Raw genomic sequence first — 12,548 nt, 5'->3', positions numbered from 1 at the left:
CCATATAATGGCAAATATTCATTTGAATGTTTTTTGAGTTTAATATCAGTATGTACTATATATGATAATTTAGATTTGGGGTTGGGCATTTATTGAAGTCTGCATTGAAGCAAATTGCATAGTTAAGGAGAAAAGAGCTAACTGGTGTTGAACTACTGTGTATCAGACCCTGCTCTAAGTACTTCATATGCAGTTATTAACTCGTTCTTCTTTACAAAAGTACTTTGAGCTGGGAATCATTATTTCCATTCTAGAGATGTAGAAATTGATGCACAGAGAGGTTGGATGATTTATTCAAGGTCACACAGTTAATATTGGACAGACCTAGATTCAAATTCAGGCTATCTGGCTACAGAACTCCCTTGCCCCATTTTACTATCTCGAACAAAGGTATAAATGTTTCAGGAAACCTCTTTAACAATTTAAGGCCTGCTCGATAGTGTGTTTGTGAGGGTTTTCAAGGGAGTCAGTTTTTTGGCTCACTGAATATGGCATTAGATTGTTTTATGCTTGTGTTTTCCTACAGCAGAAGATTTTGTCTACCTTTTCTGCAGAAAGCAAAGTCTGCCTGGGAAGTAGTATGTGGTTGTTGGATCAGGGATCTCTGTGGGGAGATCTAAATTCCCTGCCACTGATTGATGACTGTGTTTCAATGTTTTGCCCCCACTTTTGGCCTTAGAAGGAAGGTGACTGAGTGTGACTACAGGGTGTAGTCGTTTAACTCTCTAGCAAGAACCTCCTGCACAGCAATGCTCAACACCAAGTAAAATGTCACTAGCTCCTCCTTATACAAAACCCTGTAGAACTGATGGGATCACAGATCTCACAGGAAGGAAGGGAGGAGGGAAAGAATCAAGTTGGTTGCTAAGAAGAGCAATGGACTCAACTTAGGAGGCACTAACAGGGATGGGGCCACGGCACATGAGTGTTCATGGTTAGTCTGTCTGCAGGATATCAGGGTTTCTATTGTTTGTTTCTGCGCAAAGCTCTGAAGCAAGGCTCTTCCAGTATCCATTAGTCCTGTGTCCTACTAAATGTCCATTTTCAGCAACTTGACATCTGTAACAGTGAAAGAACACATTTGTCTATTTTGCCAACTGTCTTTTCTCCTGTGAAGTTGTTTCACTCATTCATTTATCAGAGGAGGGCAGGTAAAATCAGAATGTATGAGAAATAGAACAATAGGCATAGTTGATGGAGTACAAGAGGATTGGTGATTGGTAAGGAAACACTGACTTCAGACTCGGGAGTGAGAGAAATGCGATCAGTAAGCAGTTCTTAGAGCAGCATTTGTAAACTGGCAGCCCCCTGACCAGGTCCAGCCTTTCTCAAGTTTGTTTGACTCATAGTGAAAGTTTGTAGAGTGTTCATAAAGAGTGAGAAGAAAAGAAGGAATCGTTCATAAAGTTTGAGAAACAGGAGGTGCCAAATTAAAATACCTGCATCCCATTTTTTTTTTTTAAGATTAGAAGTAGCAACCTTGAGGCCACATTCCTCAGCGGGATCAGGTGCATAGCAGGTACTCTCTTGGGACCAGCCTCTGTCTTTCTCATTCCCAGTGTCCCCACAGTCAACCTGAACTCCTCAGCTCGTCTGTCTTCAGGGGACACTGCTGCTTAGATGCTCGTAATTGACAGCAAATGAAGCTGTTGACGAGAATTACTCAAGATGCTCAGCTGGTCTCTGGAAGTCTTCATAAAGTCCCTGTGTTACTTTAAGAATTTATTTTATATTATTATATTTAGTATTTTGATGATCTCTGGTAGGCATCACAATTAGAACTGAAAGGTATTAAAAGAATGTTGTAGAGAGAGAAGGAAAAATGTGGTGGGATAGAAAGGAATGGTTAGGGGACTCTTCCTAATACAACAGGTGTTCAGAGAGAAAGTACCTGGGCTCAGGTATGAAACTTATTATGAAATGTCTTATAATACTGTAAAGGTGAATGACTGTTTCCTGTCTTATCCCATGGAAGTTGTCTATGAAGAAACTGATTCTATGGAAAATCTTCGATTTTCAGTATAGTAGCATTTATTGAGCAGCTATTGTGTATGTGGTACTGTGTACAATGTATATTTATACAATGGAGAGCGTGATACCTGTGTGTCATGGGATTGTGGTAAGGATTAGAAGGGAAGGTTTAAAAACACAAATTCAGCATCTACTTGTGACACAGAAAACGCTCAAGAAATGGCAATGGTAACTCCAGAATTTCTATGCAGGAGATGCTTAGAAGCAGCAGTTGGCAAGAGGAAGGAGCTAAGGGGCTAACTTTGGATCTAGACTTGTAGAATAAGTACAGTGTACCTACTCAGATTTATTTGGGATAGTTTTGGGTTGAGACTATTGGAAATTTCACAAGAGTCTCATATTTCACCCTCAGAGTCCAATGGGTGGTTATACTTCTGAGCTTCCTTTTAGACTCCTCCTTCCCTCAGCGTACTCACTTCCTCGTCAGCTGGACCTCTTTTCTCACTGTCTTACTCGTTTCTCTCTCAGCCTTCACATGGAAACCAGGATCTTCTGGCTATTTCTCCTTTCCTTCTAAAGTTTTTACTTTAGAAAACAGTTTAAGAAAATACACAAATAATATCTGTGAATTGTAGAAAACTAAGAAAATAAGAAAAAAAGAAAAGGTACCAGTAAGCTCATCACATGATACACATTGCTTAATAATTTTTTGTACTATAATATATGATGAAAATCTTCAAGTGACTTCTGAATTATTCTCCAACCAGTTTTGTTCAATATTCATATATCCATTTTGTTGGGCATTATGTGTAGCTTTCACTAAATTCCATCTCTTCTTTTAAATTTCTGAGTTCCAGGCTTTGTAACATTCTCAAATTATAGTGATGATAGGTCTTAGTCTATGAATTCAGGGTGAGACATTTTAGTAATTGTTTTTGAAGCAATTTAAGTGAATTTCTCTATTGTTGTCTGACAATAGATCATACATCACATGAACAATTCAGATTAATGTAAATTGTAGAAACATAATTTCATACTGAAGCAATAATATTTTTATATTGTTTCAGAGATGCAGGGGCTGCAAGACTTGATGTGTTTTCAGGTGAGCAGATTTGCTTTCTTCCTTTTTCTAATGGAAAAGCCTGTAGTTATTTTGCTTTTATTTTATTTCATGAAATCAAACATATTTTATAGATTTTTAATGTAATCTAAGTGCTTTGTGATTACAGGGAACCTATGGGAAGCCAGGTTGAGAACAGTACACTCCTTTTGTGAAGTTGTTCACTTGCTAGAGGACTCATTTACAAAATTGAATCTTCTAGGGTTTTGTGAAAGCGTCAGAGTGATTTGGAGCAGTCAGTTTGGCTGCCATGAGAAAACAGGTTTATTTTAAAATGCATATTAACTTAATGATTATTCACAATTAAGTATACATCATTCCCAACTTATCATAGTTCTAAAATGCGTAAGTGAACATGCTGTATGAATGCTTGAAAGCTATAAAATTCAAACCAAGTATGTTTTCTTCTGCTGACTTCATTTTCAGTCATCAAGTATTTATTGCACTTTTTAGTTCATTTCATTAGAAGATGATGCAGATGAAGTTAGGTTTTGTGATCCAGTCCTGCAGTTAACATTTCCTAGAGACACACCTCTGGTATAAAAACTGACCTCCAACCCGTGTTCTGTCAGCTGTCCTGTAAATATTGGCTGTTGGTCACAGATGAGAGGATGTGGTCCCTGATGTAAATCCTTATCAGTAAAAAAAGCAATTCAGTTCAGTTCACTTTTCTAAGTGTTTGAGATCTTGTGCCAGGTGGGTGCTTTTGGCTCATGAGGAAGAGAGACATGGACATCTTGAGAGATCCAAGGAATCATAATAAATGACACTCTTCTTCCCTTTCTACTCCCACTTCACCCCACTTTCTTTAGTACTTGGCATTGTCACAAAAAATGGAAAAGGACCTTTGCAATTTGAGTTGAAAGTGGCACTTCTTTATTTAGGTTATTGTGTTTTGTGAAAAACTGAGCTTATAGTTTCTGGTTTTAAATTACCTATTCATGTTATAAAATTTTTTATTGCAGCAAACCACAATAAACCTATCAACCTAGCAAACTGATTTTTCTTTAAAAAATAAAAATAAATAAACTAGGGCCAGGGCTTATGCACTGATAGAATTGGTATGAGGACACATAAATTTTTTTTTATTGAAGTGTAGTTGATTTACAATGTTAGTTTCAGGTATACAACAAAGTGATTCAGTTATACATATATATATATTCTTTTCAGATTGTTTTCCATTGTACGTTATTACAAGAAATTGAGTATAGTTCCCTGTGCTATACAGTAGGTCCCTGTTGTTTATCTATTTTATGTATCTTAATGTGTGCCTGTTAATCTGGGATGCATAATTAATTGAAGCATCAGACTAGTTTTTAAATTATTTACTGAGGCCTCTGAATTACTTTCTAATCTTAAGTTTTCTTCCAAGTAACTTGAGGGCTATAAAATTCAAGCTAAATATGTTTAGCCATGGGTGTTTTAGTTGTCTTTGTGCATTAGTTCTAATAAACATAGATATGTATTCAGTACATTTTTTTAGTGCTTACTAAGTGGCAGACACTGGGCTAAGTGCTGAGTAGACACAGTGCCTGCTTTTAAGGAACTGGCATCCTAGTGAAGGGGTCTGTGGAAAATATGGTATGCATCTTCACTATTATGGGTAGAAGGCCCTTAGCTTTCATCATATCTCAGAGGCAGCCGAGTTCCAAAAACTGTAAGAACGACTAGTCTGAAAGAGAAATAGACACATGCACAGGTATTTGAATATACTATGAAAAGTGGGAACACAAATTACAAAGAAAACATTCATTATGGGCACCAGATGATGTGGAAGGATTAGGAAGACTTCCTGGAAAAAATCTTTTATGAACTTAGAGACCTAAAGGGAAAATAGGCCTTATCCTGGATAATCAGGGATGGTAAAGGGAGAGGGGCAGAATGTGTAATCACTTGAATCTGGAGAGAACATAGGACACTAGTGGCATGGCAGAAATGTTCTAGATGTTCAGGGTTAGTCCAAGGAGGTTATTTGTGTGAAAGTGGAAGGTTGCAGTATGGGCAGGGGAGGGGGTGACAAGAGATGAGCTTGGGGAGTGTATTAGTCAGGGTTCTTCAGAGAAACAACCAATAGGAGATGGATGGATGGATGAATGGATGGATGGATAGATACAGTTCTAGCTAGAGAGAGAGAAGGAGGGAAAGAGAGTGGGGGGCATTACTTGAAGGAGTTGGTTCACATGATTGTGGGGACTGGCAAGTCAAAAATCTGTAGGGCAGCTGGCAGGTTGCAAATCCAGGCCAGAGCTGATGTTGCTTTCTCGAGTTCTAAATCTTTAGGGAAGGCCAAGCCTGGATGCTTAAGCGGGTTTTCTGTGTTGTAGTCTTGAGGCAGAAAATTGCTGCTTCTTTGGGAATCTCAGTCTTTGTGTTTATGGCCTGCAACTGATTGGGTGAGGCTGACCCACGTTATGGAGATTATCTACTCAGAGTCAGCTGATTGTAAATGTTAATTACATCCACGAGTACTTTCATCACAACATCTCGACTAGTGTTGGACCAAACAACTGGGCACTGTGGCTTGGTGAAGTTGACACATAAGTTTAATCATCACAGAAAGGTAGGAGAGTCAGGTCATGAAAGGCAAGCAAGATTTGTTAGCCAGTTTAGGTTTCATCCTGTGGGCAGTGGGAAACCACGCTGGAGATATAAGCAGGAGACCAGTGAAACACACGAGTGGCTGCAGACCATCTGCACACCCTGATTCAGTGGGAACAAGGAGTTAGGGAGCTGTTGCTTTCATCCAGAAGAGAGATGGTTTCCTGAACTGAGACAGTATTGTAAGAATGGAGAAAGCGGTTAAATTTGGGAGACATTAGGAGGTGGAATTGAGAACACATGTCTGTACATTGGGTAAGAGGGTAGGGAACTTGATCCTGAGATTTTTTTTTAATTTTGAAAATTTTTTTGAAGTATAGTCAGTTTAGAATGTGTCAATTTCTGGTGTACAGCCCAATACTTCAGTCATATAGGAATATATATATATATATTTGTTTTCATATTCTTTTTCACCGTAAGTTGATCCTGAGGCTTTGACTTGGGCAGCTGAAGCCTAATGAGTGATGCCATTATTACACAGGAAACACCAGAAAGAGGAGGCAGTCTGATATAGGAGAAGATGCTGTGGTTTGTTTTGGGCATAACTACTTAACAGATACTAGATATCGAGCTGAAATCCATAGTTTTAAGGAATTAAAATAAACATGGCCAAGCTTCAGGTTGGGTAGTAGGGAAAGACTAAATTTTGAGGCTGTGGTTATCTGTATTCCCTAACTGGGATTTATAGAAAAATTAAGCACTGTGTATGTCTCTTGGGAATTTTGAGTCTTTCCCACCTGTTCACCAAAGAAATGCCCTGCTTTCTGCAAGATCCTTACATGAGAACTGTTACCAAGGGCTGTAAAATCAATTGTAACTATGCAGGCTGACTTGGATCAGGTGATTCCCAGTCCTGATCAACCTTAGGATAATTGGGAGGATAATTGGGAGGAGCTTTTATTCCTGAACCCCATCCAAGACCAGTTCATTCAGAATATCTCCTGATGATTAAATGTGCAGCCAAGGCTGAGAATTACTGCATCATGCAGAGAACTCAGTGAAAGTTGAAAAGCAGAGGAATGTTAGCTTTAGTCAGAGGGAGGGCTGGATGGAGTGTATACCTAGAGGGGGAGAGGACTATGCTGACACAGAAGTTGTGGGAAGCTGACCAGAAGACCAGGTGGAGAGAAGTGGGAAAGTGAAATGGTAGCAAAGATCCAAAGTGTTTGTAGACCGGAAGTGAATTAAAGAGAGGAGAGGGATTAGAAGTGGGTACATGGCCATGAAATGATAAACTCAGAAAGCTTAAGTGTGCTTTTTAGATATTTATTTATAGACTATATTGAACATTAACTTTTGAAATGTGGGTTAGAGGTGACCATCGAACACAGTTAACTTAATCAATGTGTTAGAAATGAATCTATAAGGATAGATCAGTAAATCAGTGGCTGCCTGGGGGTGGGGGTGAGGGTGACAGGGCATAGAAGGGGCAAAAAGGAGGGACTACAAGGGACACAGGGAAACACCTGGGGTGATGGCTATGTTCACTGCCTTGATTGTGGTGATGATTCCACAGGTATTTACATATGTCAAAATATACCAAATTTTACATTTTAAACATGTGCAGGGTTTTTTTTTTTTTTGGTGTGTGTAAGCTATTTCTCAATAAAGTTGTTACCAAAAAGAGATGTGCTAGAATTTATATTTCCAAATGTTGAAATTACTTTGAGAGCCAGATTACAAACTGTGCATTAAAATTAGTCTCGTTAGTTTTGGTTACACCTTCAAAATTTTTTAAACAAGAGATTATATTATGTAATTTAATGATATCTCTTAATCATCAAAATTGATTCCAAATAGCTACTTTCAAAAATCTAATGCATTTTCAAGAGGCAAATATTTGCTGCCACCAAGAAGCATGAGCAAAATGGCTCTTATGGGAATTAACACCTCGGAAGAGAGCCTGATGAATTTAATAAGAATGACCTGGATTGACTTTAGAATTAGTGCTTGGGTGGAAGGGCATAAGGGTGGATCAGTTTGATAGGGGTATCCCGGGGTCACATCACTGTCTCTCTTTATTCCCTCCCCCAGGGAGGAGACACCTGAAGTTGAAAGGAGCAGTCAGACTCCAGAGAGGGCATGTCATGCTGTATCCATAATTTATTACTGTGTACATGTAAAACATGTTAATTTAAAGCCTTTCTGTTGCTTGATCATTTTCCTCCAGCAGTTTCTTGTGAAACTGTTGCAAAGACGCCTTTCTGAGCCTCATCCTTGTGCCATAACTCTGTCATTCAGTGGCTGCATTTTAGGAGGACAAATAATTACTCGAGCAGCATGACTTTCTGACTAACAAATTAAGCCCAATATTTATTAGTAATAATTGCTTTCTCTTACAGTGGATAATGAAAACCTGCAGGGTGGATTCATGTTGTGCTTCCTGGATGATGGATGTGGTATGAGCCCTGGTAAGTTAATTATCTAGATACCTAACTGGCTGTTAGAGCAGTCTGAAAACCCATAAAATAAATAAAAATAAATTGAGCCATCTATACAGAAACAGGTATGGAGATATTAGGGGAAATAAACACCAGACTTAACATATTGTTGAACTTTTTAGGTTTAAATATTCCAGCTGACAGAGTAAATTCATTGTAACCATCTAAAGCAAGACAAAAAGTGAATATAAATAAATATCGCCAGAAAAATGAAAGGCACAGGGTCCCTGTTACTTGTAAGGAAAAGGATCTGGAAATGAATGGAAAACAAACAGTAATTGGATGGACTGTGAGACTGTTTTTAGCACACTCTTCAGTTATTGCTTGTGACAGACATGAGACAGTTTCCAATGCCTTTAGGCTATTTAAATTTTTCTGCTTGACCTTGAGGTAGAGGTCACCTCTCCTTTTTTTTTTTTTTTTTTTAGCACCTTTATTGTGGTATGATTCCTGTACAGTAGACTACAAATACTTCAGATGTACAATTTGATGAGTTTTGGTAGATTTATACACCAATGAAACCACTACCACAATCAAGACAGATAACATTTCCATCACACCTCTCCTTGTTTTTATTGGTTTGTATTTTTCCTCTGCATGTTGAGAGATTTAGTTGCTTCAATTGAATGTTCTCATCATAATGAAAACATCTGCAATTCATTGCATGATTTACCTTGTTATCTTCAAGGCTAGCAGAAAGGCAACACATAGTAGGTGCATAATACTGTGTCTCGTGGAATTGAGATGTTATTCCCTCAGATAAGGGATTTGCATTAATTGGGATAGCTTATCCCTGAATTCTTATAACATTTGTGTATGTCCCACAAGCCAGAGATTTTGACCACTAGATTTAACAAATGATGAGGGAGTTCAAGTAATTTGGAAAGAATGATTGTTGGTGCTGATAGAAGCTAAGAATACAAAGTAAAACACTTTTCTTCTTCCAAGTCTCAAAGACCTCCTTGGTCTAATAGTCAGAATATTTGTGGTGTATTTTAAGGTAGTTCCTCAAAAGAAGCAGCAGCTTCTTTATATGGGTCCTCAAACAAAATGATCAAAACACAGACAAGTGACAAATACTGTGATCCTCAGAAGAAACTCACACTTCAGTTGACATATACAGTTATATTTTGAAAAGTCCCACTAGTGTTGAGAGAGCATTTCTTTATTCACATTGGAACTCAAGTAATAAGTTGGAAGAGTTTTTCTGATGACTGGAAATAGAAAATATCTGTTGCCTACCTTGAGCTCCATAAATCTTGACCTGTAGAAGATGACTGCAGTGATTTCCAAACTCTTTTCACTTCCAGTCTTGCCCGATTATAGTGCATTCCGCATGCAGCAATCCTGAGTGGGTTTTTTCTTTTAGTAGATCATATTGATGCTGCTGCTTAAAACTCTTAGTGGTTTTCCATTAGAATTAAATTCATACTCCCCAGTAACACTTCTTGCATGATTTGGCCTCTGTCCACCTCTTTGACCTTTTCTCGTCCTGCTCATGCCTTTGCTTATGGCACTCCAGCTGCACCTGGCTGGCTCTTCATCGTTTGAATCTCACCTCATATGACACCTTATGAAAGAGGCCTTCCCTGATCATTCTGTCTGTGGGCCACACTCCTGTTACTTCTCTATCATGTTACCCTAGTTTTGTTTCCGTCACTTAATTCTCTCAGAAATGATCTTGTTTGTCTATTTCTCCAACCATGACATAAAGTTATTGAGGGCGGGGGTAATGTCTGTCCTATCCAATGTTCCATCCCTGTGCCCAGAACTCTGTCCACCATACATGAGAGTGTGTGTGGTGTGTGATGAAAACCATGGGATTTGGTCTTTTGCAACTCTGGCTTATAGCTCTGTGGGTAGCATTTATCAATGTGACCTTGGGCAGGTTACATAAATTCCTAAAACTTCAATTTCCTTATCTGTAACATGCATATAATAATGGTATCTTCCTTATAGCCTTGTAGGTTTGTTATAAATATTTAATAGTCAGTGCAGATGAAGTATATGATATAATACCTGGCACATACTGAACAGTAAGTGGTAGCTAGTATTATCATTATAGACACCTTCATCTAATACCCAACCCTTAATAAGAACATGTGATAAAAGGTCCAGTCAGTTTCAGGCAAGCAGACTATCTTTACACACCCTATGCCAAGTTCCACTGAACTCTAGCCTGTCTTCACCCAGACTGACACAGGGTCCTGAAGGCATTTCTGGAGTGTGTATTCTGGGAGGCCAATTAGGAGACCCATTTCTATATTTCCCTGTTTCCTGGAGCATTTCTGTTTCTTAGAGGTATGTATATTCTGAAGTTCAGAGGATTCTTCTCTAGAATTCCAAAATGTCCTCAAGAGATCAGAAGACTACTTCTCAAAGTCTGAAATAAGTAGCCCTTCTTCCCCAGTGAGCAGCAGACCAGAAGCCATTCTACTCTTCTCAGTCTCACATGGGGCTGGATAAGAGACAAAAACCATAGAAATTACTAATGGTACAAATGATTATAGCACCTTTAATTTATTAGCATTTATCAAATGACGTGTGTTATTCAAGGTTAACACATCATCTCATTTAATTCATTTCATTCATCTTCATCAACAACTCTGGGATGTAAGTGTTAGTAGTTCGCCTTTAGGGACGAGGATATTAAGGCTCAGAGTTTTAAACTCTACTTACCCAGGGTCACATGGCTGGGTCTGTCTGACCTCCTTCAATATATTACCGTTAAGATCCTGCTCAGAGATTATTGAGCCTAAGAAGGATCTTCATCTCTGGGCTGACCCAAAAGGTGTCAGTTTGTCCCAATGTCCTGAAATATGTATGACATCCTGACAGCTGGACTTCTGGCCAGTGTGAGTGACTTATCAGTCCTAACCACTTAGATGTCTTTGTCAATTATAGAGGAAGCTTCAGATATCATTTACTTTGGAACATCCAAGAAACGGTTATCGACCTTGAAGTTTATTGGGCAATATGGCAATGGTCTTAAAAGGTGAGACTTTTTTTTCTTTTAATTCATATATTATTGATGTGGATTATTGAGGGAATAATATTTAGATAAAGGAAATCTTACAGAGAATGATCTAAGTTTGTAAAGATTAAGAAATAATATAAACTTGAGAGTCCTACCTTGTTTTAGAATTTTCATACCCATAACTGACTTAAATCTTCACAATATTTTTCAATTTAAATCTCAAGTAGGTGATGAATCTTTTTTTCAGGGATTGCTGAAGTAGCACCCCTGTACCTTGGAGCTTCATTGTATTTTTGTGTTCTGTTGTTTCTCAAGCATACCACAGTGTAGGTGTTATGTGTCCACAGCATATTTTATTAGTCCACCTCCATAAAAGGTGAGGACATGAGGACACTAACACGTGTGTAACACCTGCCAGGGACAAGATGATTGTTCTTTGCTTGAGCCCTAGCACCTTATCTTCAGTAGTCACATCCCAAGCAAGAGTGTGGCGCTATATTAGTTCAAATCCTGCTTGGCTTTGAGGAAAAAAATCATACTTGTACTCTCTTGGTTTTTGGTTAGCAAAACATTGGAGTTCTTTCTAGGAAAAGAACAACCCATTGTAGTACACAGTATCATGCCTGCCTGTTCCTTCTTTCTGCTGTTTGAGGTGTAAACCATTGTTTTTGATTTTTAATATAGTGGATCCATGAGGATTGGAAAAGACTTTATTCTTTTTACAAAAAAGGAGGAAACGATGACCTGTGTGTTTTTTTCTCAGACGTTCTGTGAAAGAGAAGGTCTGAATGAGGTAAGGGTTGAGATTTTCCTTTGGTTCCCATGGTAATGGGGTTGTTTTCATTTACCATCTCAGGAGATAAAGTCTATCATAGGTTCTTTCTGATTATGATTTAGAAAGTTAAGCAGGATACAAGATTAACATACGGAAATCAGTTGCATTTCTTTACGCTAACAATGAAATATCAGAAAAGGAGAGTAAACAAACAATCCCTTTTAAAATTGCATCCAAAAAAATAAAATACTTAGGAATAAATCTGACCAAAGAAGTAAAAGACTTACACATGGAGAACTACGAAACATTGACTAAGGAAATTAAAGATGACTTAAAGAAATTGAAAGATGTCTCATGTTCTTGGTTTGGAAGAATTGATATTGTTAAAATGGCTGAAGCAATCTACAGATTTAATGTGATCCCTGTCAAATTACCCAGGGCATTTTTCACAGAACTAGAACAAATAATCCTAAAATTTATATGGAATCACAAAAGACCCAGAATTGCCAAAGCAATACTGAAGAAAAAGAATGAAGCTGGAGGAATAACCCTCCTAAACTTCAGACACTACTACAGAGCTACAATGATCAAAACAGCATTATGTTGATACAAAAACAGATATATGGATCAATGGAACAGAATAGAGAGCCCAGAAATAAACCCACA

The 12,548-nt window shown here is 38.1% G+C and overlaps 1 protein-coding gene across 1 annotated transcript in view; it reads left to right on the top strand.

Moving 5' to 3' along the window:
* MORC1 (MORC family CW-type zinc finger 1) overlaps nt 1-12,548 on the top strand; it is a 144,006-nt gene that overhangs the window by 3,735 nt on the left and 127,723 nt on the right. The window contains 4 exon segments of the mRNA XM_074363136.1: nt 3,039-3,073; nt 8,032-8,100; nt 11,035-11,125; nt 11,792-11,900. Of these exon segments, the coding sequence (XP_074219237.1) occupies nt 3,039-3,073; nt 8,032-8,100; nt 11,035-11,125; nt 11,792-11,900 (304 nt within the window).

The sequence above is a fragment of the Camelus bactrianus genome, chromosome 1 (assembly GCF_048773025.1).
Source record: "Camelus bactrianus isolate YW-2024 breed Bactrian camel chromosome 1, ASM4877302v1, whole genome shotgun sequence".
Taxonomy (NCBI): Eukaryota; Metazoa; Chordata; class Mammalia; order Artiodactyla; family Camelidae; genus Camelus; species Camelus bactrianus.
This window is presented reverse-complemented; position numbering and strand designations above follow the sequence as displayed.